The sequence below is a fragment of the Rhinolophus ferrumequinum genome, chromosome 12 (genome assembly GCF_004115265.2).
Source record: "Rhinolophus ferrumequinum isolate MPI-CBG mRhiFer1 chromosome 12, mRhiFer1_v1.p, whole genome shotgun sequence".
NCBI lineage: Eukaryota > Metazoa > Chordata > Mammalia > Chiroptera > Rhinolophidae > Rhinolophus > Rhinolophus ferrumequinum.
This window is the reverse complement of record NC_046295.1, coordinates 48,027,301-48,052,424: the sequence shown is the minus strand read 5'-3', so window position 1 is coordinate 48,052,424 and position 25,124 is coordinate 48,027,301. Positions and strand designations below refer to the sequence as shown.

The 25,124-nt window shown below is 43.4% G+C and overlaps 1 protein-coding gene across 7 annotated transcripts in view; it reads right to left on the bottom strand.

The window, feature by feature from the left end:
• Positions 1-25,124, bottom strand: part of NTRK2 (neurotrophic receptor tyrosine kinase 2) — a 322,840-nt gene that overhangs the window by 62,834 nt on the left and 234,882 nt on the right. For all 7 annotated transcript variants that reach the window (XR_004424692.1, XM_033123465.1, XM_033123461.1 and 4 more), the window contains 3 exons: positions 21,418-21,548; positions 6,480-6,652; positions 1,526-1,760 (listed from right to left, as the gene is read on the bottom strand). Coding sequence is in view for 6 of the 7 variants with exons in the window: in XM_033123465.1 (XP_032979356.1) it covers positions 1,526-1,760; positions 6,480-6,652; positions 21,418-21,548 (539 nt within the window). In the remaining variant the exon portion in view is untranslated. The remainder of the gene's footprint in view (positions 1-1,525; positions 1,761-6,479; positions 6,653-21,417; positions 21,549-25,124) is intronic.

Sequence of the window (25,124 nt, the reverse complement as noted above, 5' to 3'; positions counted from 1 at the left end):
CTTTAAAGCTCCACTTTGAACACCTGAAGTTGACTATGATCATGTTTTCTATAAATACACCCAAGAGAATCTTTTCAGTTTGATCTCTAGTCCATGTTATGCAAAATATGGACAATGCTTATGGAGGTGACAAAAGAAGAAACCCCACAAAACAATCTATAGAAGAATATACAGCAAAGCAATCAATTCATTGTCTGAGACTAATTATAGCAAAGTTGGCTCAGCTCAAGTACAGAGGCATTGGAAGTCAGTGAGGCTACAAGGAGAACAGGAAACAGACTGAGGAGGCCCCTTCTCAAAAACAAATCATAAAGGAAAGAGCAAAGGTGAGGAAAGGCATTTTCTTCACCAGTCCTGCCTTTTTATGAAAGTTAATTAAGTTACATGTTTTACCTGCCTAGGCTATATACATACAGCACACTATTCCTTTTCCTTCCTATTTTCTTCCTCTCCCCTTGAAAGTCCAGCAAAACAAGAAAACCAAATTGAGGGGTTGAGGTAGTAGAACACCACATGGACCTTCAGTTTCAATATCATGACTTCAAGGTTTCCAGAAATGTCCCTTTTCTCTCATACCCAAGTCCCAAGACCTCAGTTAACAAATCTAACAGGCCAAAGGGGCCAATTCCTGGTAATCAGTGGATGTGAACTATTGTCTATAACTCTATCCCTTAGTGCTTCTAGTGGTGGAACCAACCCCAGGGGGGCTGGGTGGGACAATTCAAGAGCAGACAGGATGGAGCTTCGTACATCTCACCAAGATGGCCACAGGCTAATCCACGTTCAACCAAGATGATTCCGTGTGGGAACTTCCAAGGTCTAGTGTACTATTAGTTATGTGAACAACTTCATCTTAAGTCAAACCTCAAAACAAAGGCTCCAGGCATAATTTCACACATCAAGTGCAAACCTCAAAATTATTTAAACTCATGCCCTCCAGGAATTTCCCCAAGCGCTCAGGATCCTCTGACAGAATCCTCAGGCTGGGAACTCTCCTCTTAGAGACACCACACACCACTCTGGAGAGCCATGGAGAGAGCAGGGCAGGTGCCGTGGGCTGAACTGCACCCCACCACCACCCCCGCCCAATTTATGTGTGGAAGCCTTAACCCCCAGTACCTCAGAATGGGACTGCATTTGGAGTTGGGGCCTTAAAGAGGTGATTAAGTTAAAATAAGGCTACTAGCGTGGGCCCTACTCCAGTCTGACTGGTCTCTTTATAAGAAGAGGAAATTGAGGCACACAAAGAGACATCAGGGTTGTGTTTCCACAGAGGAAAGACCATGGGAGGACACAGATACAGCATTGTCTGCAAGTCAAGGAGAGGAGCCTTAGAAGAAGCCAGCCCTGCCATCAATCACCTTGCTCTTCGACTTCTAACCTGCTGAACTGCGAGAAAATAAATTTCTGTTGTTTAAGCCACTTAGTCTGTGGTATTTTGGTACGGCAGCCTCAGCAAATGAATGCAACAAGGGTCTCCCAGGGAAACAGGGCCCTGGGACCTCCTGGGAGCTCAGCCACTCACCCTGTAGTAGTCAGTGCTGTACACGTCCCGGGACATGCCGAAGTCCCCGATTTTCACCAAGAGGTTCTCGCCGACCAGGCAGTTCCGGGTGGCCAGGTCTCGGTGCACGAAGTGCTGGGACGCCAGGTAGACCATGCCCGCGGCGATCTGCTGGGCGATGTGCAGCATCTGTGACTGCGTCAGCTCCGTCGGTGGGTTGCCTTCGGCCATCAGCCCGGCATCGGGTCCATGTGCCCTGTGGAGGACATGGAAGGCGTTGCCAGAGCTGGAACTCTGCCTTGGGGGCCCTTTGCCCCTTTATCAGCTGCTGGTTCTAAAAGACGCTGCCTGACTTAGTCTAAAGAGGAGGGAAAGATGCTTCCTCCATGATTGTACCTCAAAAGCATCCAGGCCTCAATTCCCAGAGTCTAGAATCCCCAGGACCTGAATGGCGCCCCCTTCAACATATAGACAGGTTCATGTTTTAGGGGCTCCAGAGGTATGCGCTGGTCAGAGCCCCCGATCCTGAAAAGCAGTAGGTGGCTGAAGCACAAAAACAAAACCGAATACTGGGAGAGACTTTGGGTCTCCTAGAGCAGTGGGTCATGGAGCGCCAGTGAGAGCGCCCCCCGGCCCCCCAGCCACAGGCTGCAGCCAAGTACCTCCCACCACGGCTGACCTCTCCAGTGTTCCACAGGGCCAGAGGTGGCATCTATATTGTCCCGGATTCTACTTGCGCTGCTGCCTGGTATGGTTTCCAAGCTACATTGATCTCCCTCAAGCCCAGTTCGGCAGAATCCCAGGGCATCCTCACCCTGAACATTCATTCCAAATGAAAAATACCATCTCCTTCTGCCCACCCCTTACCCTGACCTCCAGCTCAATACATGCATTGGTCACCACACAGGAGAATTCTTTTGAATCACAACACATTTACTCTTTTACTGGTGCAAGTTTAATTCTTTACCCTTTTTTGGGGGGCTGGGGAGGTGGGGGGTGAGAATACGGTGTTTTATATGCCTTCTATCTTACACACCAGCCTTTCCCCAGCTATGGGATGAATTAAGGTATCAGAACACTGACAGGTGCTTCAGGGAGGGGAGGGCCCCAGTCTTAGGATCCTCCCTGGGCACCGGCAGTCCCCACTTTGTAACCCAGCGAGGTGAGCCCAGACTGGTGCCACTACCCCTGGCGGCCTGAGGGGTCGCTGCAGGGCAAGAAGTAAAAGCTTGGTCAAAGGGCATCCCCTTCCAAAGGCAAGTCGGCCAATTGCATCTCCTTCCAGACAGATTGAAGCACTTGAAACACACATAGAGGATTTTAAGTGAATTTTAAAGTGGTTCCTTCACCTGCAGAGTTCCAGAACCGTAGGACCATTTGAAAATGAGAGCGCCGGAATTCAAGAACCCAGACGTGGTGCTGCCCCTCCCCTTCACCCGCCAGCCCCTCCTGCGATGAGTTACTTAAGCGTAGGCGGTTACCCCCCTCAATCACGGCTCCAGCCCAGAATGACTCCTCTTTCCTTGATTTCTAAAATATGCTGTCATCTGATCTTTCGTTCCTGTATTCTCAGAGGACAAGCAGTGGACAAGGAGGTGGGGAGTTACCCAGTCCCAGGGGGACCCAACACCATGATCTGGGGAAGATTTTAACTTTGCCAGTGTGTAATTTCCCTATTAGTCAAAAATACAAAGAGATACCATGCTGTGTGCTCATTTAGGTCCTTTTTTGTCTCTAAATATCTAGATTGAGCCATTCCTAAGAAAGAACTTCCTATTTTTATACAAGGCAAATCCTAACACATTTACTTCACCTCCATTCAAATCACAGTGCCCCCCACCCCCACCCCCTCTTGTCACACTGAGGAGCAATCTGTAGGACAGCCTCCGGATCTCTCCAGTTCTAAATCTCTCACTGGAGTAAGCAATCTTGCCATGCAGTGGGCAAGGCTCTGGGTGTCAGAACTGAATTTGAATCCTGTCCTAACATACTAGCTGTGACCTCAGGAGAGCTCCAGAAGCTCTCTGGGCCTGTTTCCTCATTCTGTAAAGTGGGGATACTGACCCCAACTTCCTTAGCACACTGGTGTGAGGAGTAATTGAAACTATGCTTGTGTGGTGCTTTGCGGCCTTTCATCAAAAAGCCAGAGCGAAAGGCTTTGCAGACAAAGGTTCTCTTTAAAAAAGAAACGGAGAGGAGACAACACAGCACAACGGATCTTCTGGGCATTTCGTTTTCTTTTCTTTTTCCGAATGGCCTGTGACAGGACTCTTAGGGACACCAAAGGGCTGGCTCTTCCCACCTCACTAAAGGTTATTCAAGCCCAACCCTTCTCAGTACTAAGAGGCAGCAGAAGTGATGTTTTTACTCATCACAGGAGACAAAGCTCTTCTGTGACCTCACCGGGAGAGGGACCTAGGGGAGCACATCAACTCTGAGAAATTCTGTCAGACCCAGAGAATCCAGACCAGGATAAATCTTCATAGATTTAGTTCAAAGAGGGAAATAACTTGTTGATTTGCCCCAGCCTTGTTTCAGCCCCAGAAATCTAGATTCCTCTAAGAATCTGTCCATTGCAAAGACACCAGGGATAATTTAGAGGTGAGTATCAAAGGACACCACTGAGCAAAACAGCACACCCAGCCTTACACTCTTAGGGTGCCAGGAAGCCACCAGCCTCCACAGCCTTCTGCACTCTACACTACCATGTGTGGATGGGGCAGGTGCCTGCATTTTTAACCAGTTAGTATTCCTCATGCTCGCTTCTGGGTATTTGAACAAGGCTCCTTCTGATGGGAGAAGCTTCTGGATGCTTTCCTTGAGCAGAAAGTCCTATTGTAGAGGGCAGGTGAGTCTTCTAAACAAGTTCTTAAGAAGAGTATAAATAAAGTTAATACAACGGCCCTCTGCTTCACTCCCAGGAAATAAAAACATGTTTCATCTCTTCCAAGAAAACATGCCTGAAGAGGGGAAAGCAATATCAGCACTCTGGTGTGGGTGGCAGGGAGGTGCAGGGGGCTTCTGCCCGGGAAGGCTGCCCACCCTTCCTCAGCTTGTTCTCTCCATGTGGGTTGCAGTCGGCACTTAGCCACACTGTTCTGGCTGTGGAATTCCATAGCACACTAACTTCCTTCTGATCTTCTAACAGCCACCTTAAGAGGAAGGATTGCAGCGGTGACGACTAGGGGTTTTGCAGACAGGGAATGTGGGTTGGAATCCCAGCCTTGTCACTGACTAGTCACTGACTCAGGTTCTTCAACTGTAAAATGAGAATGATGGTAATAATAGTTTATGAAGTTTATATAAGGTGTAACATTTTAAATGCTTAGAAAATCTCACCACTGTTAACTGTTATTGCTTGAAAATGCTTTGTTTTCTCCTCATTGGAAGAGAATTTTGGAGAGATTCTAAGAGGAGAAACTCTAACCTCCTTGAAAGCAAGAACTGTATTTTCCTCCGTATTTCCCAACCTAGCATAGAACCTGACCATGTTGGTACTCAGTATATGCCCTTTGGATGAATGAAAAGGGTGGGGAGATAACTGCAGGCATCTGTCATCATAGGGTAATGCCAATGACACTTGGGGACATGTGCATGGCAGTTTAAGGTCTGGGTTCCCTTCCAGAAAGAGAGGATACATTATAGTTCACAGCACAGTATGGCACCTAAGAACTGATTCTTGGCATGGAAAACCTCTTGTTCCCAGAGTTCAGCAGATTCTGAAATGGAGCAGAGGAGGTTTCCAATAGCTCCATGGCCCATACAAGATGCCAAGGGAGAATCAGGTGCCTGCTCCTTCTGGAAGGCAGGAAGGAGAGCTAGGGATAGGTCAACAGATCCAAAGTGAAAGAATCAGCACACACACACACATACACACACACGCGCGCGCGCTTATATGCACGCGCATAGTCTGAGCTCACAGGAGCATTTAATCTCATCCAGGTGAATACATGTGGATTTATTATGCTATGGTTTTTGGAAAGCATCATTTTTAGTTGGAGAAGTAGCCTAGAGCATGGGAACAAGGAAAACATATTTCTCCTATGAGCATCCAGACCTCAGCCAAATTCAGCTTCTTTTCCTCCTTTCACATTAGATCTGACGATACTACATGCAAAAGCTACCAACATTCTTGCTCGTATCACCTACAAGAAAAACTTTGCTGACATCAGATAGTGCGTTGCCAGGATGAGTGTCTCTGAATACCATAAATTGGCTCCATATTCCTAATCTCACCTGGCAGTCCCTCACACACACAATCAGAGGCAAAGCAGAGAAGGAGAACTAAATTACACATGTATTCATGAGGCTAGAGATGGTGAAAGTGATCCAGATGGTACAAATCACGTGATGACATTTCTAAACACAGCGGTAGACTCTCCTCCTTCCACGGTTCTCTCAGTGATTGACTTATTACTTAAACTATACAGTTTCTGAATCTTCCAGTGGCTACATGAAGCTACTAGTGCCGATTTCTGTGGAAAGCCCTCTTCAGTGCCCACAGAAACCAGAGGAGGTCAGAGGTGTAGGTGTAGGTGTCACTGTGACATGAAAGGCGTAATATCCCAGAATTTTGGATCCCTCAACCAAAATAAAGAGGAAAGTGTGGCAGAGAAAAAGGATTGTGGGGACAACATCTATTGACTACCTCCCATCACAGTAGTCCTGACACTAGTGGATGTTATTATACCCCTTTTACATGTAAGGAAACTGAGGCCAGTAAAGGCAGATGCAAATTGGTCCCCTGCCCCTAACGTCTTTCCTGTTTCTGCTAAATTGCACCACCTACCAAGAAATCACAAGCAGCACATTTGCTAATCTTTCAAAGCTGAGGGGCAGCTCTCTGTAAAAGAAACCAGCATGTCAGAGGCAGACGTGAGTTGGAGAGGAGCTAATAATGCAGGCTCTCTGAACCATGAAGGCCTCTCCCTCCTGGAGCCCACTTCCCCCGTCGCCCCTGTCCCCGCCACTGCACCTGAGGAACTTGTTGAGGTCCCCGTGCTTCATGTACTCGAAGACCATGATGAGGGGATCGCCCTCCACACACACGCCATAGAACTTGACGATGTGCTCGTGCTGGAGGTTGGTCAGCAGCTCGGCCTCGCGGTGGAAGTCCTTGCGTGCGTTGTCACTAGCGTCCTTCAGTGTCTGGGGACCAGGGGCAGAGAGGAGAGAAAGCCAACACATTGTAAATGGAGGATGTCAAAGAGAAGATTGTGTTGAGAAGGAATTAATTCAGTGGGCCTGGAGGTTCCTAGATAGGAAGGAAACTCATCTCATTTATTACAGGAAAGATGGAAACACGGCCTAATTCCTGAGGAAATAACGTTTGTATGAATAACCGAGGAAAAGTCCCTGGTGGGTATGCAGAGCTTTACAGTTTATGAAGCACGTGCCCAGATGTTAAGTTATAGACACGAGCATTATAGAACCTTCATCCCTTTGAAGCCTGGCCTGGGCCCCACTAGTACCAGGGACGTCTCTTCAAATTTGGTGCCTGAGGATGCAACGTGCACCTCACCTCTGCTCATATAAACTTTTTAAAACTTAGTATTACGGAAGTACTCAATAGAGAGCAGAGCATAAAAAGCTCTCCTGTACCCATCTTTCAGCTTTGACGATGACAATTTTGCTGGTTTTATCATGTGACCCTCTAGAAAGCCTTCTCCACCTGGTTCCCCTACACACTGCTGGCTCAGGAAACGTCCCTGCCAGCAGGCCATTCATGCTGCCAAGATGAGGATGTCCAACATCATGCCAACTGGGCTCTGGTACCTTGACTTCTGAGCTCCGACCACTCTGCAATCACTGGTAGTAGGCAGGGCAAAGCTGGCATCTGTTGATGCCATGCACATGTGCTGAGCTCCTGTCCTGTGCCAGTCACTGAGCCAGAGCTGTGATGGCATCAAGAAGACACCGACCCAAATCCTGGCCTCAGGTGCTTATGGGCAAACGGGAGCTAAGTCCCATGTATAATTAACTGTAACGCAAGCTTAAAACACAATGTCTTTAATGAAACATCTCCGCTGCATCTCTGTCCAGTGTGACCTCCTGATATGCTTCTCTTGATACTTATGCTGTCATGTTACAAAATATCTGCAGCTGCTCGGATGACACCGGGCCACACCTCCCAGTCCTGCACATGTTCAGTCCTCTACCTGGAATGCTAACTCAGGCATGGTGTTGGCAGGTGAATAATGCCCCCTAAAGATGTCCAGGTCCTAATCTCTGGAATACATGGCTATGTTACCTTACACGGCTTTGATTCAATCAAGGATATTGGTGTGAGGAGCTCCTGGATTATCAGAGTGAGTTCACTGTCACACCCAAAAGGGTCCTTGTAAGACAGGGGCAGGAGCATCAAGACAGAGAAGATGTAAGGATAGAAGCAGAGGTCAGAGAGGAGAGAAGATGCTATGATGCTGACTTTGAAGATGGAAGAAGGTGCCATGAGTCAAGGATGTGGACGGCCTCTAAAAGCTGGAGAAGACAGGAAACGGCTTCTACCCTACAATGTCCACAAGAGTCAGCCCTGCTGATATCTTGACTTTAGCTTAGTAAACCTGGTTTTGGAAGTCTGGCCACCAGAACTGTGAGAGAAATAATTTGTGATGTTTTAAGCCACTAAGTTCGTAGTGATGTGTTACAGAAGCCATAGGAAACAATATAGCTGGTTAACACCTAGCAATCTTCCAAGACTAGGTTCCGATGTCACCTTTTGGAGAAGTGTTCTCTCACGCCCTCATTGCTGTCATATCCCGTCTGCCCCCTGGCTAAGCTGTACAACCCCCTTAGGCTCATCTCATACTTAACGTCTATCCTATTGCCAGCCACCATACATTTTAATTGTGTATTTACTTGCTTATCTCTGGTATCGATGGTGAGCTACTTGACCATGCCTTCTATCTCTGCATTGCCAGCACTGGGCACAGTGCCAGCACATGGCAAATATTCAGCAGAGGTTTGTGGGAATGACTAATAAAGGCCACGAGAAGCAAACACCAAGAGCAAAAGAGGAGTTCAGAAAGAGAGTGATTGCTTCCATTGAGGGACAAGGAGGAAGGAAGCCCAGAGAACTCCTCCTAGTAGAGGTGGCGTGTGAGTATGTGAATCCCTTCTCCAGGAAGACTGCAATCAGTCGTTATTAAAGTTAGATGGCAAATGTGAACACTTACATTCACTGAAACTGGAACAGAATGAAGCTTGGCCATCCACCAGATGTGGATAGAATGCAAGACTAGAGACTATGTCCTGTGTCAAAGAACACTGCCGGATCTTTGGTGGTTATTTTGTAGCTGCTGCCTCAACTCTCTCTCCCTGGGGGGATAATCCTGACCTGGACCATTTACAGACCTTGCAATGTGCCATAGGTTAGGTTCCTGGAGAGCAAATTCTGAGCTGGAGAGTAGACAAGACATTTACGAGGGCGTGCTCTCGGTATTAACAGCTGTGGGAGGGAGGGACCGTGCGGAGGAGGAAGCTGAGCTGCGATGCAGTCTCAGCAGAACTTCATCTGGCTCTTCAGGATGACCCTTCAGAGTTGTCCTGAGTTGGGAAAATAGGGTTGAGCTTTTATAACCCCTTATCAATCAGTCATCAGATGGGGGCCACCCCAGGAAGGGATGTGACCATGAGAGGATTTGCCCCCACAGAAACCTGGCAGCTGAGGACTATCTGCTGTAGCTTTCCCAGCAGGTGGGAGAGCAAGTCCCACTTTTCCAAAGTGGGGCCAGGTGGTTTGTCATCGAATCCAGCGCAGGATGAGTTTGGAAATGCAACATACGTACTGTGCCTGGGGCTGCTCTCCACACAGTGGGGCACCAGGGAACAGGCAGGGCCTGCCTCACTTCAGCCATGAGAAACATGAAGATGACAAAGGCAGCGGCAAGATCATAGTTGTTTCTGCTATGATCTGCGCAATCCAGGATTTTTACCAACTGCCTTTGCTAAGATTTGAAGCTTTCTCCCCAATGGTGACCTGATCCAAGGAGACAAATCGTAGGTGTAGTTTTCATTAGGCCAGAGGCAGCTAATTCTTCTGCCAAATTCAGGAGATACCATTTGAAAAAAAAGAGTCTGGTAATGGGGTTCCCCATTCCCACTTTAGCATGTGGTTTTTGGAGAAGTGTCCCTTAAAAAGCACCACGAGTTCTACTTTGAAAAGTAGGGTGTCAGATAGGTACTAGACTAATCCGGGGATCACTTCATAGATTATATGAATGCCTAAGCACTGAAGCTAATATAAAATAATATTGAATGTCAACTATAATTAAATATATATATATATATTTATTTATATATATATAAATAAATATATATATATGTGTGTGTGTATATAAATATATATATATATACAGTCGCAGGATGTAAAGTACATCATTGCGAATATAGTCAATGATATTATAATAGCTGTGTACAGTGTCAGAGGGGTAGTAGACTTGTTGGGTTATCACTTTGTGAGGGGTCTAATTGTCTAATCATTATGTTGTTTTGTACACCTGAAACTAATAAAAATAATTTTTAAAAGACACAAAGACAATACACTCATTGGGAAGGAATTCGGGGTAAATATTTGAAATCAATTGGTTTATAACAACAATAAAATGGTCTACTTTTCTGAAAAGAAAGGAAGGAAGGAAGGAAGGAAGGAAGGAAGGAAGGAAGGAAGGAAGGAAGGAAGGAAGGAAGGAAGGAAAGAAGGAATCAAGCATATTAGGGCCAGCAAGTATTCAGACAGGCCGTAAAACTTTGATAGATTCGTTTCCATGGAAACCATACATTTCTTCACTTAATAACAAAATGAACAGTGGCCAAAAACCTGGTATCTGGGGCTCTGCTCCCTCAAAGCTCCAGAAACTGGGTTTGTATCCATCCAAACTGAACTCCTTTTATCCCTGTTACCCAGGGAGGAGGAGTGAAATGCTTATCCTGATGACTTGTTTAGGTTGGTTTTACCCATGGACGTGCTTTTAGCTGTGTTTTTTGTTTTGTTTTGTGTGGTTTTTTTTTTAAATCTACCCACTGTTTTGTTTTGCTGAACTTCTATGTAGAAAAATGGCAGATGAGGCCAGGAGACAGGCACGGAGGAGATGAACATTGTCATCATCCGGGTCCTTCCCCTGGGCCCACAAAGCCAAACACGCACATCCAAGCATTTCTCACACTTGGACTTACACTATAGACTTGAGTATGTGTCTGTCTCCTCTACGTCCTTTGACAGCAAAAGTGTGTTGTGTTCACCTGTTTGTTGTTGATTGCCTAATCCAGGGTTGAGCAACTAAAAGAACCCCTGACCCATGAGGCTTGTGCAAACTGGAGATAAAAGAGGAAAGGAATGAAAAGGGCCTGTTCATCTGGAAAGAGCATAGGCCCAAGTAAGGAACAGAAATGAAGGACGGACCAGGAAAAGAAAGCAGGCAGGACAATGCAAGGCTGAGGGAGGCGCTTCCCAAAGCACCCCCTCCTGTAGAGCAGGCCCCAGTGTTTGTGTTCTTCCAGTCAAAGGGCAGATATTCACAATGGTGGTGCTCAAATCAAAGGAGTTCTAGTTTAAAATCAGAAGATCTAGTTCAAATCCCGGCTCTGCTCTGGACCTCTGTGGACTCTGGTTTTCTCCTCCGGAAAATGACGGTAATAATATCCTCTACTTCACAGAGTCACTGAGGGGATTGGCTGAGACAATGTAAGTTGGGATGCCTTCCAGGGTCCCTGTAGAAAGTAATATTTGGGTGATTTGAATTTGAAACCACAACCAGGTCTGCATCCAGTTTGCTCACACAAGGACCCAGGAAGGACAAAATGAGCATAGAAAAGGCACAGGGCTGGCCCAAGGCATGAGAGGAGCAGTGCTTCTGAGGCTGCCACTGTTTCTCTCCTGAAAGCCCTTGAACCCTGCAATGTTTTTTTACAAGATCCAGAAGCTGCTGAGATAGCTTCTTTGTAAGGCTTTGGTCTGTCTTTATCAGTGAGTTAGAGAAGGTGACAGACCCATTAAGGTCATTATCACAAGCCATGAACTAATTCTGCATGTAATCTTTCTTCTCAAGTTTCAGCTAGGTAGAATTGATTCAAGATTGTGTGTGTGTGTGTGTGTGTGTGTGTGTAGAAAGAGAGAGAGGGAGAATATATCAGGCAGTAGGCTAGAGGAATAAAGTAGGAGAGAAGAAAATGTTTGCTTTTGGGGGGGGGCACCAAAATGACAGTTAACATGCATCAAGTATTGCCATTTCCCAAAAGCAAAATACGATGGGAAGAGACTCCATCCTTTTTTCAATGTCAAAAGCTGTGCTTCAGAACCATTTTTGGATTTAAGAAAGATTTCGGTATTCATGGGACAAACGCATCTCACAAACTTGGCCTCATCCGATGTGCCCATCCATTTTTGCATGTTGGATTCTTTTTCTAAATTATGATTCAATTCTATTTTAAAAGGTTCAGAAAATATGGTGGTAACAAGTTGGGCAAAATCATCTTCTGAATTTGGCAATCTAAGGCTGGAATTTTTCTAAGGGTGGAACCATAGCCAGACAGCAATCAGGAGCTGGAAAAATCCCGCTATCAACCCTATTTATAAAAATCCACTCTGTGTTAGTATCATGGCTGATTGTCATTTTACTCAATTAAGGGAGGCTTGGCTGGTTCCTGGAGTCCCTTGGCAATGGACATGAGGTGGCAGCCTCCCTCTCTGATAATTCCTTCCACTTACGTTTCATTTTGACAGGCATGTTTGCCCCATCATTGAGCATTGCTATTTTCTTACTCCTGGTGTCTGCTTTGTAACTTCATTTTTTCTTATTCCTGATAAATTTCCTGACACAGTAAAGCTGCCATACTTTCTGAAGTCGTTCTCAAGGGAGAGGTCTCATCCAGAACTACAGTGAGTTACTGCCTGGAGTACACATCGATTCAGAGTTGGAAGAATGGAGTAGTATGAAATAAACTTGAGCACAGAACTGAGAAATGACTGAAGGTAAAACAGAAGGAAGGAAAATTAACATTCATCTGAAATGCTGCAGCAACATATTAAAGCTAACATGAAGCCAGTAGGAGAGGCAAGAGAGCTTATTTGAAATCATTGTGTGATTAGATGCTGTAGGACATGATAAATGAAAATGCATTTCAAACTGTGGGTGGTTTAGGAGACACAAGGTAAAACAGAGATGGTGTCCTTTTTTTATACTGATCTTGTATCCTTCACTTATACTTTTTAGAGCTCATAGGAACAGAGTTAAGGTGAAAGATGGAAATAGAGATCATTATGGGAAGATCTCATTATGCCCAATGTCCACAACCATGCTTAAAACATAAATAGCAATGAGTAAACTCCCATATGAGGCAACCAAGATGTATGAAAACGTTTCTCAGCACACCTAAGTTCTTCTGGGTCAGAATCTTTGGGTCAAGATCTGTTGCTATTAGAGATTCTTTACTGTTTTGATATCGTCTAGACCTGCACAGCCACATGTGGCTAGTGACCATTTGAAATTAGATGTGCTGTGAGTGTAAAACACACACCAGATTTTGAAAACTTGGTATCGATAAAATAGCTCATTAATACCTTTATATAAATAATATGTTGAAATAATATTTTTGATGTGTTGAGTTAAATACAATATATTAATAAAATTAGTTTTATTTGTTTTTTTTTACTTTTTTATTGTGCATATTAAGAAATTTTAATTTTAAAAAATTAAAATATAAATGTAGCTTCCATTTGTGGCTCATATCACACTTCCGTTGGACAGGACGGGTCTATTAAAGAGGCTATTAATGCAGGCTATCAATGGGTCGACCTGCTTTTTTGGAAATGTTGGAAAACAATGCTAAGCTGACATAGACTTAAGGCAGACACCCTGCTTATAAGGTTCTTACAGGCAATGATAAACCAAGTATTTAGAGTAAGGCATAGTCACAATGCTGCATGATGCTTCTAACTTACTGGTCTCCTCTACAGAAAGGTAGAGGAAGCATCTATCAACTTCTTACAAAAATGAACTTTGGAGTAGTATATTTTAATAAATGCAGAACTAGGAAGAGCTTGATAAAAATAAAATCTTAGAAACTAAGGGGAATGCAATAAGTGGCTCCCCCACATTTTTACAAGTGTAAAAACAAATTAAATGATTGTATGAAAATAATAATGAAAACACTCAGCTAGTGTGCGCTATGTACTAGAAGCCAGCGCGCTGTGTATATCAAGTCAATCATATGTAACTGGCCTTTGCAAGGACTTTAATTATGTACCAAGTGACAGCCTAAAATACAAGATTCATAGCCAGGGTGTTGATTGCTGCTATCTTTATTTTTCACAGCCGTGCTAACTCTAATGGTTCAGAATCGAACAAGTCAAGCATCCAATGGGAAACATAAGGCTCAGTTCTAATTCACATACGTTAAAATATTTGCAATAATTTGGAGCATACAATTGATGGTTTATGCGTGCGTATTACATCAAGTTGCATATTAGAAATGCTAAAACCTTTGGAAGATAGGAAACTAATTCATGGAGAAATTTCAGAGAAATATTGACTCAAGAGAATGACTCAGAAGTTGGCCTCCAATGTGGAAAACTGCAATATAATGACAGGCTTTAAATACGTCAGCATACAATTATCTGAGACAACTTCACCGGTTACACAGGAGCTGGTGGATCATGGTAGACCGTGACTCGACTACAAGTTGGGCTATCATGTTAAAGTCAATTAAAAAGAGCACAACTACCGCAGTGCATACGTTCCAAAGATACAGAGGTGTGAAATTGATCCTCCAGCTATGTTTGGTACCAGATGATTCGTCATCAGAGTGAAATGCACTGTTTTGATTATAGCATTTATGAAAAGATGGGGATAAATTGGAGATAAGCCAGCAAAGAGGGTTGACAAGATAAATCGACAAGACAAAAAACAGATCTCCCATCAAAGGTTAAAAGTTGAAATTACTGGGAAAGGGACATTGTACAGGCAGGAGGGATTCTTACAAGGAAATGTTGCTCTCCGTCCTACAGTGCATGTGAGTGCACACATGTACACACACACACATACACACACACACACACACACACCAGGGAGGAATGCACTTACACTAAAGAACAATAGAAATCAATTAAGCAATGTCTGGACCATAAAGGTAATCAAACTTTTTAACAGGCCACTATTAAAAGTTCCACAGTCTCTTTTGCTAGAGACTTGTAAAGATGGACTTGATAGTACTTTCTGCAACATTATATCCTGTTAAGGTATACAAACAATTTTTTTTAGTGCTACACTGACAAATGTTCTCTTAAATACACTAATCTTGTTATCATCCATTTCCATTTTGTGGGAACAAGGAATTCACATGCCAATATAAATGGAGAAATGGGGAGGAAGCACAGGAAGAGGGAGGAATGGGAGAGAGATTTCACATTAATCAAGATGTGAGTCCTGATATGACTGTCATAAAAAAGAAAGAAAAAGAAAGAAAGAAAGAAAGAAGGAAGGAAGGAAGGAAGGAAGGAAGGAAGGAAGGAAGGAAGGAAGGAAGGAAGGAAAGAAAGAAAGAAAGAAAGAAAGAAAGAAAGAAAGAAAGAAAGAAAGAAAGAAAGAAAGAAAGAAAGAAGAAAGAAAGAAAGAAGAAAGAAAGAAAGAAAGAAAGAAAGAAAGAAAGAAAGAAAGAAAGAAAGAAAGAAAGAAAGAAAGAAAGAAAGAAAGAAAGAAAGAAGACAATAGCCATCTGTCTTAGAAACATACTTCTCTGAGTAGTGTACTTGAATGGATGGATGCTGGATGCACTATCCCATCTATGAGTTGTACCACTGTTCCAGAATTGGAAAGAACGAGCTTTCCTTTTCAGGTCCTTATTCTGTCCGTAAGTGTATTCTGAAACAACCGGCTCTAGTTGCTTCTTTCCCATAGGTGGCCTCATGTGTCATGTGAACACCTGGGATGGTTGGACCACAGGTAGGTGGCCTGGCATGAAGACTGATTGGAATAACTGGACTCATAGTTCTCTCCTTCTTGAGCAATCTGAACTGAGACCATGTGAGTGTGGTTGGCATGAAAGCAGCAGTCAAATGTTAGGGAGCAACAGATGCAAGAGATAGCTGCACTACATTAGCAGGGAAGCCTCGAGGACAATCCCTGATGTGTCCAGCAGAGAGGATATAAAAGGGACAGTCATAAGGGCTACCTCAGATCCCGAGTGAGCTTTTGAATCCCAACTGTTCCAGTAACAGTGAGGCCTGGCTGTCCTGCAGTTCCTATTTCAGTTGCTCATCTTTCAGTGTTTCCTGTCAGATCTCTTTCCTCCTTCTTTTAGGTATAGCATCTCTAATATTCTTTCAGGGAACCAATGCTTCCCTGGACATTCAGTCAATGTGTGTTCGGTAAAGCTGCCCCTATTTTCCACTTCCAGGGATATGCACGTGCCCCAGGCCTGGATAATCAGAATATTCTATTCCCTTGCCCAGAAGGCCTGGTGACACAACTCAAGGCAAGCCAATAGGAGTTGCCCCTTGAACTTTTGCATAATTGTTGGGAAAGAGAAGCTCTCTTTTGGGTTGTTAGGATAGCAGGATCTAAGTCCAGAGCCATTGCTGGCAAGTCTTTACCACAATATGGGGAGTGCCTGCCTGAGAATGCAGTCTCAATATATAAGGAAAGCAGAGCTGAGAGAGATTAGCTAGCTAGATAGATGATAGATAGGTAGATAGATAGATAGGTAGGTAGATAGATAGATAGATGATAGGTAGGTAGGTAGGTAGATAGATAGATAGATAATTCCCTTGATCTAGCAGTGCCGGGAGCCAGGACATCAGTAGCAAGGTTTTCCAGTAGCTTGAGAAAATAAATTCTGTTTAAACCAGTTTGAGTTGGGTTTCCAAGGAGCCTTATGCTGTTCTTCTTATCAAAGCTGATTATGATGTTTTGCTTATATTTCCCTGAGGCCAAAGCGCTCACTCCAGAATCTAGTTTTCCTCATTTCCACCTATTCCTTGAATTACATTTCTATCTGGGAAAACATGAAAGTCTCTCTCATCCTCACATACAAATGAGCACAACTAACACACTCCTTTGTATTCCTTGATAAGTGGCATTGTGTTGTTTTCTTCAATTTGGTTTACCAGGGCATGTGTAAAATTCAATAAATAAAAATGCAGTGCAGAATAGGCAAGGGATTGATCAGGGCGACTGACTTTTTAGTCCGAGGTCTCACCTTGAGTGACCTTGTTCAGCTGTGTGACTTTTGATGGGTCATTTATCTTTTCTGGATTTCTGTTTCCTCATTAGCAAAACATTAGAGTTAAGCTAAAGAGTAACAATAATAGCTCTATGCATGAGTGCAGTGATTTGATGACTTCTAAAATGATTCCGCATTAGATTACATTATCCTCTCTCTATATATCTTTACAGTTCCTCTCAGCTATAAAATTCTATGACTATCAATAGTTCATCAAATCATTTCCTTACCTAGAAGTGCCAACCACCAACTCTTTACTTTTTCAAAAGGCTATTATTTCTATAGTCCGTCCATCTGTCCATCCATCCATCCCTTCATTCCTTTGACAAGCATTTACTGCATGTTATGCAATATGCTGAAAAGCATGGTTCCAACCCTCAAGAACATGCCACTTTAATGGAAGAGACAGCCATTGATGCCATTGATTAAATAAGCCCATGAATACATATATAATTACAACCGTGACAAATGCTATAAAGGATAAGTACAGATGCCTTGATAGCATATAATAGGGAGGTCTGACCCAGATCGGGAAGCCAGCAAGGGGAGCTTTCCCCAAAGAGGAGCAACCTGAACAACTGAGCGCAGACGGATTGGTGGGAACTGTGTGGAACAAGAGGCTGGGCAAGGGCCCTCCAGACATGGGAATGGCGAGAATGTGTTGGACGTTATTTTGTGGCCACCTCATGATAACATGCCAGAGGCTTCTCAGTCAACTTTTCAAAAATGCTTGGTGAAGGAAATCATAATTATTTCCAGTTGACAGATATTCAGAAACATGAAAAGCGAAAATCCTAAGTTATAGCCAAAGAAAGCACCTGCTAAACGCAGATTTCACCGTTTCTCGTCTTGCCAAGTTTCCTGTGCAGCACCTGTCACTCACTTTAACTTACACCTCAAGGGAGTCACTGGACTTCCCTGGGTCTTGGTTGTCTCATTTATCAAACATGAGACCTGGGTTACATATACGATGTCTAAGGTCACTCTCGTATTTGACAGTATGTTTCCAGAAATACGCCTGAGTTATGGGAGAGGGGACAGAGAGGCCATGAATCCTTGAATGCCATATTTAAAAAACAAAAATCAGCACGCATTCATAGTAGAAGAAAATGTTGTAGGAATTGTAGCTATTGAAATGCAGGTTGGATAGAGCCAAAAATAGCTAATGCATCCAATGCAGGGAAACTGCAATGAAGTGTTTCCTTGGCGATTGAGTTACTTAAAGGCAAAGGAACTCATTTTGATGAAAGACTTGTTTTTCTGCTTCTCGTCCTCTCTAAGGGTTCTTCAAGTGTAACTCAGTGTAAAGCAAAAAAAAAAAAAAAAAAAAAAAAAAAAGGTTGACAAATCCATAAAAAACAGTTTATCCAAAAATATCAAGAAAAGGGCAATCTGGTTGGATCCAAACAAGCAGCTACTCTGATGGGAGAGGCACGCTCAGCCCCCATGTGTCCTTGACTGCCGTGCACCTGCCTTAGGATCACTTCTATCTTAAACTGGCTGCTGTGGACCTCTCAAGCTCTGAAATCATTTGGGGCAAGCGACACCAGAATTTACAGGAACCTGACACGTGTCAGTCTGAATGTGAAACCTTGGATTTCAAACCAGTTAGCTCCTTCTAGACAAGAAAAAAGGACAATAGATGCTATTTCTTTGCATGCATAATCAATGCTGCAGGAGTTGCTAGGCAACAGGCAGAAAGACTGTCAAACATCTCTGGGTGCCTCCAATGGAAGAAGAACAGCCCTGGCAGCCACTCCTCAGAGGTGACAGGCTGTGCAGGCCCTGGAAGCCGCATTCAGTTTGTTTCAATCCTTATTAAAAAAAAAAAAAAAAATCTCTTGAATCTGGTTAGGACTTAACCATAGACATTTTCCTTCCAGGCTATTTAAATAGTCTTGGAATAGACTTCTAATTGGCCCACAGCCATAAAAAAGAGTAGGTCAGGCTGGTGAGAGGTAGCTGCATGAAAGACTTATGTGTTGGATCAATTCACCCTGGAGTCCGTGGCAGGTCTGACTTTTTCCTTCTGTGGCTGCAGCCTCTGGATCCCAGAAAATTAAAATGGGCATCCTCTCCGAAGCTTGTAATCATGTTAGCAAACATAAGCAAAGCCTCTGATTTCAACAAAAATGCACATTCAAGGTCACTGAGATGAGATTTCTTAGGTGTGTGACCTTGAAGTTGGAATACATTTTGAAGCTGTAGGAATTTTGTCTTATCTACTTGAGATAATAGTTTCATTTGAATTTCAAGGAGAAGGGGACTAGCAAACAGAAGGAGTCAGGATTTCATAAAGGGGCAAATCCATTTCTTGTTTTGTTTTGTTTAGCAGTGCTGATTAAAAAACAAACACACTCATCATAGATCATTAATTTGCAAAAGCTTATTTGGCAAAGCCAGGACATGTATGAGGACTAGGTTCTGGGTTTGGGTCAGAGGTGGGATTAAGGCTATGGTTGGGATTTAAACCAGAGAGAAGTTTCACTGACAGTGGTGATGGGAGATATGCCCAGGTGGAAGCAGGACAACCGGCTACACACTGCTGTCACAGGCCAATCCTTCCTCGTTACTAGCCCAAGCCCTGATGTCCTGTGTTAGTATGTGTTTGGAAGAAAATGTAACATATGTGTCGAGGGTGCCCTGGATTTAGCTATGCAACACCTTCTCCGTAGGGGAATTGCAAGAAGTACAGAGAGGCAGGTAAAGAACAAGGAAAGATACTAGATGAAAAGTTATATCCACTGAGAAATCTGGTAAACCTATCTGTATATCTGGCTAAGGTCTCTCAGTTATTCCTAACTGTCACCTAAGATTCCCGAACCTCCCAGGATTTTCTCACACTCAAAGATTCTCACCTTGTGACCCCATAAAGTGAATTAAGAGTCTGAGGGCCTGACTTAGCTCCCTGGTGGCCCCCAAATAGCAGTGGGAAACATGGGCCCAGGATATGAATCCACCATCTTCAGTCTCCTTGTCTACAACACATGGCTACATTAGAATTAGATGTTCTCTAAGCTTCTTCCAACTCTAACATTTTATCCATCTATGAATCTATAAAAATAGAGGCACCTTTTGGTCTCATTTACCCAAAGAGAGAGAAAAAAAAAGATAGAAGAAGAAAGCAAAGGCTGCAGATTTAACACTGCCAAATGTTCAGAACATTTTGTGCTTAAAAAAAAAAAAAAAAAGCAAAATAAACTTTTCCAATAAATGAAAGAAAAGAGGAAGCAATAACAGCAGCAGGAATTAAACATCCCCCAAATCACTGAAGGATCCTCACTTTACGCCTTTATCCACTTGGCCTCCCCTCTCTCTTGCATCTCCTTTGCTCTTTTCTCGCCTCTTGTCTCACTCTCCTTCCTCCATTTGCCAGTCTCAGCTGATGTTTATTTGATAGCTATTACGTTTAGCGTCCCTAGAAAGGTCTGACCTTCATTCACCCCGAAGTGCAGGTTTTAGGAGCCTTCCTGAGAGTCTAGGAGTATTCAGGCCACACGGGTTAGTTACTTTTGATGACAAGAAAAACAAATGCACACTTTTTCATCGGGATGAACTTTCACAGAAACTGTGTTCAGTCCGCAGGATGGATACGTTCAAGAATAATTTGATCTCTGTGCTCAGTTACCCCTTGGGTATACACGGAAGTATCTTCATGCTAAGGTAACGACAACATGCACCTGATTTTAAAAACTGAAAGGTTGTCCTGGCTATAGCTAGTAAACAATTGCCATTCACACACATATTCTGTGTTTGGCAGAAACAAACAAACAAACGAATAAACAACAACCACCCAATCATCTTATACTAAACCAAGAAGTTATGTTTTATGACATTAATCATGTCCATATCATTTACCGCTTAACTCAGTTTATAAGCATGTGCCTCTTTTAAGTGTTTTACATGTTATTCAATACCTTGAGTAATTTTTTCTTAATTTTGAAAATGCATATGGAAAAGATCTAGAGCAGTGTTTTGCCTTATTTTTGCTCGTTCTTGTGTTTCAGATTGCTCAGTGGACATTATATCCCCTTCAATAATGTGTATCTTACTGAAGACCAGGTCTCCTTTTTCAGTTTCTGGGAAAATGGCTATGATGAAGGACTCGCAGGCTTTTTTATTTTAGTGAAAGCGTGTGTTTCCTAGTCTGGCAGAATCCACAAGAGATGCCCTCCATCCCAGGATGGAGTCAGGCCTTCACTGTATAAAATCCTGGGACCACGGAAACGTTTGTGAGGGGCAAGGGATGATGTAACTGAAGATCCGAGTGGAACGGAGGCTGAGAGGGGATGCAAACTGCACAGTCTCCCTTCCAGAACCTCAACAAAGACAAGACCCAGCTGAGCTTGGCCCAAGCACCAAGCAATCCGAGGAGACAGGCTGAGTCTCCAGGACTTAGCTGGTTGAATTGTCTGACCCCACTGACCTCCATCCAGAATTTAGTTAACATTGACTTGGAAGAGTAGCTCAGAGCTACTCACAGCCTGCAGGCTGGTAGGTTGCCCCTAACGAGAACCTCCGACAGTTAGATATGCTCGAAATGTCCTTCCCACTGTCCATTTTGTTACAGGAATTTGAACACATCCACCATAGCAGACATAATTTGCTCTTGAATTGGCCACAAAAACAAAATTAAGTAACATTTCCACACATTACTGTGACCATGGATAATGAGACATTCTGGAGTGTTCTCTTACCTTCACTGCCACCAAGATCTTGTCCTGCTCAGGACAGAGGTTATAGCATTCAGCTAGGAAAACTTTTCCAAAGGCTCCTTCGCCTAGCTCCCTTTTCAGAACAATGTTATGTCGCTTGATGTGCTGAACAACTGTAAAACAAAGACAGAATGGAGATTGGAATCGAAGCATGCAGAGGTGAAGGCAGAGGATGGAGAGTCCATGGCCCGCATCCTGAGCTTGCAGGCCTCGATTCTCTTCTGTGAACACAGCAAACCAAAGGAGAAGCTCGGGGTCCATCCTCACCGTCCACCCCAAATGCCTGGGAGGCGGTTGCACCGGCTTGCTCTCCAGAGCTCAATTATTGCTTTTAAGAGAACTAAAGTAGTGACCCAGCTGTTGGCTGCAGAATGTCATTAATGAACTTTACAGACTAGGAAAGGGGAGAAATGAGAAAGAAATGGACTTCAATGGCAGGTCTCTTACAAGCCAAATGCTTTGCATATATTTGTTAGTCATATGTCTAGTGGGGAAAGGCAGAGAGATAGCCAGGAATCCCTAATTCTTTGTTAAGGTCCCTCAGATTCCTTAGGGAGAGACGCTCAGAGGACACACACACACACACACACACACACACACAAATGCAAGCACTGCATTGCTAATTAAAGCTTTGTCCTCACCCCAGTTCTAGTCTCCTGGTGAGTGGACTAGATCATAGTTGATTCTCAGTAATTCCTTTTGTTTAGAATAGAAATGTCTAGACTGGCTAAAGGTAACTTTCCTAGTCCCTTTTGAAGATTATGCCCTAGTCTTGGCTCTCCAAAGCCAGGAAGAGACAAAAATAGATGAATCTGGGGAAGAGAGAATATTTCTCCCCTCAGTCTAGAGCAGAGCTGGCCTTTGTCACTCATCCATATGCCTTCCTAGGGAACAAGGCGGGAGGCAGAGAAAGGTCCTTTGAAGCCCATTAGTTGCAAGGTGGAAAGTAGAGCAAAGCAATACTCTGAAGGACAGAGCCAGTGGAGAAGCCCCAAAGGGGACAGAACTGCAGTGTGTTTGTGCCTCTTCACTCGCATATCGAATACTGTCTCCCCCAGCACAGGGTGACCACCAGGACATTGGCCACCCTTCTTTCCTGAACTCCTCATCTCTGAATGGCAGTACTGAAAGGAAACTGTGACTCCTTCTAAAGCTTGGCATGTGAGGCCAACAGTGTTCTCTCATTTCATTCTCACAACCCTCTGAAGCATTCCCCTCTGCATTTCGTGCATGGAGAAACTGAGGCGGCAGGAATTTCAATGATCCACAGTATGGGAATGCAGGAGTTGGGATTTGAACCAGGTCTGTCTGAATCCAAAGTCCATGTTTTTTCTTCTACACCCCAAAGTTTCTCTTCAGTTGTACATTGTGTTAGCCGTGACAAGAGAAATAGAAATATGTGCGTGTAAGTAGTAGAGTAAAAAGTAAAAGTAATCTCCCAGCCTCCTCTGCCAGTTCAAATTCTCACTCCCTCAGAGAGCTTTCCAGGACCACTTTGACCTCCAAAGATCTCCTCCTCTGTAATCATATTATATGATGGCCTGTGCTTAGTTGAATTCTGACTTGTTCCCCAGTTATTTCACATCTGTAAACTCCCTGAGGCTAACAGCAAGCCCTATTTATCTCCTGTTACCTCATGTGCTGAGCACATAGAAAGGATTTATTACTGTGGTTTAATTTGACAATATTTCTTTAAAAGTTTTTGTCTTGACTATAAACTGCATTGTAAAAACAAAATGCAAAACATATCTCTGTAGTTTAAACAACGATCATAAAATAAATACCCATGAACCCAATATTCCATTGAAGAAACAGAATATCATTAATACGTTAGTAGCACTACTGCGTTCTTTTTGATTGAATCCACTTCCCTACTCACCTCTCAGGGATAACTACTATCCTCAATTTTGTGTCAGTCATTTCCTTTATAGACTGGCTACTAATGACATTTCACGAAGGAGATATTGTTTGGCTTTGCCTGGTTTCAAACCTAAATGGAATTACACTATGAATACATGTATTCTTCCATATCTTGCATCTTTCACTTAACAATGTCTTTGAGGTTTGAGTTATACTGAGTTACAGTGCAGGTGTCATAGCAATTCCTTTGCTTTTACTACTTTATAATATTCTGAGGAAGAACTATACCACCGTTTATTTATCCATTCCACGTTGATGAACATGCCATACAGTTTTTTTTTTTTTAAGATACAACTTGATATAAAATGTAAGTGGTGATTAAGGTTTTGCTTTAATAGGATTTTTTCCCCTCTGATAATTCATGTGGTTTGCAGCAATGACGGCTTCCATGGATCTCTGGGAACTCAGGGTGATAAAAATGAAAAGGTCTTTTATGAGCAACAATATTAATGAATCTAAGAATGTATATTAATTTCTCATGCTCCAGTAGCAACGCCTGGATTTAAGAGGAGAGAAATGTGTTCATTAGGTAGGGTGCCCCTATAAAGGGACAAATGTAATTCTTGCAGAGGATTAGCTGCCCTATTTAAATCTAATATTTAACCATGGTTGTCACATGTTCACTGGAAATTAAATTGTCACTTGATTTACTTTACACTCTAACCAGATCAAGGCAAGTACTTAACTTTTTTTTTTTTGCATTTGATGTACTTTTTTTTTTTTCCCAAAAAATTTTCTAAGCAGGAAGAAAAGTTGGTGGGAAAGAAGTTTATAAAGATATGGATAAAGAGATAATTTCATCATCTCGAAACTAAAATTTGATGAGACTGGTTTTCCCAATTTGACCTTGAAAGTAGTAAATGCATCTTTTCTTTAAGAAATGGCTATTTTTCATTATTTCATTTATTGGGTTGGGACATAATAGATTATATGAATGATGGCCTTTTGCCAATGTAGTCCCCTTAAACAGAATGATTTTTTCTTTTGTAAGACTGAAAGCCCCTCACTGGCACAGGTAACAATTTTCCGTTTGTATTTGCATTCCTGACAGGGCCTCAGAGTGCTTTGCACACAGTTGGTGTTATAAAATATCTGTTGAAAAATGTGCTGAATGATAATAAAATTGCAGGCAAACACTGTTTAATCATATTATTTCTGTCAATTGACAACAACCCCTATGAAGTATGTAGGCAGTAAAGCAACCCAATACTCTAAGTTACCAGATACAGAGAGAACTAACCTGAGGCTACCACGTCATCAAGCCAAGAATTTCTTCCCACTCTCCTCCAAGAGAGCATTAGGATTTCTCTCCACCCGCCTCATTTCCTGTTTCCTGCCATCGCCACAGGAAGTCCTCTGCACCCTCTCAGGGCTTTCCTCCTTAACCAGGCTCTCATCCCAACTTTGCTCATGAGTGCTCCCACCTGAATCAATGCTCACCCCATCACCTCCCCCACAAACCTTTCCATGGGGCTCTCTGGGCTCCCTCCCTGTCATCCATGAGCTCCCTATATCTCCAACCTCTCCTTAGACTTCCCCTTACCTCCTTAACGCAGATAAAACCTTGGCCATGCCTTGCGGACATCCATGCCTTTTCCCTGCAGCCCTCTCAAATGGAAGCCAGCCCGACCCCTTATCCTAGGTACCAGAGGGCCCTTGTACTTGATTTTCAGCCATCATTCTCTCTCTCTTCTGCTAGAGCCCCAGCTGACAACATAAAGCATGTATCTTAGGGAGCCACCTCTGTCCCCTCATTACTGACATCGTGG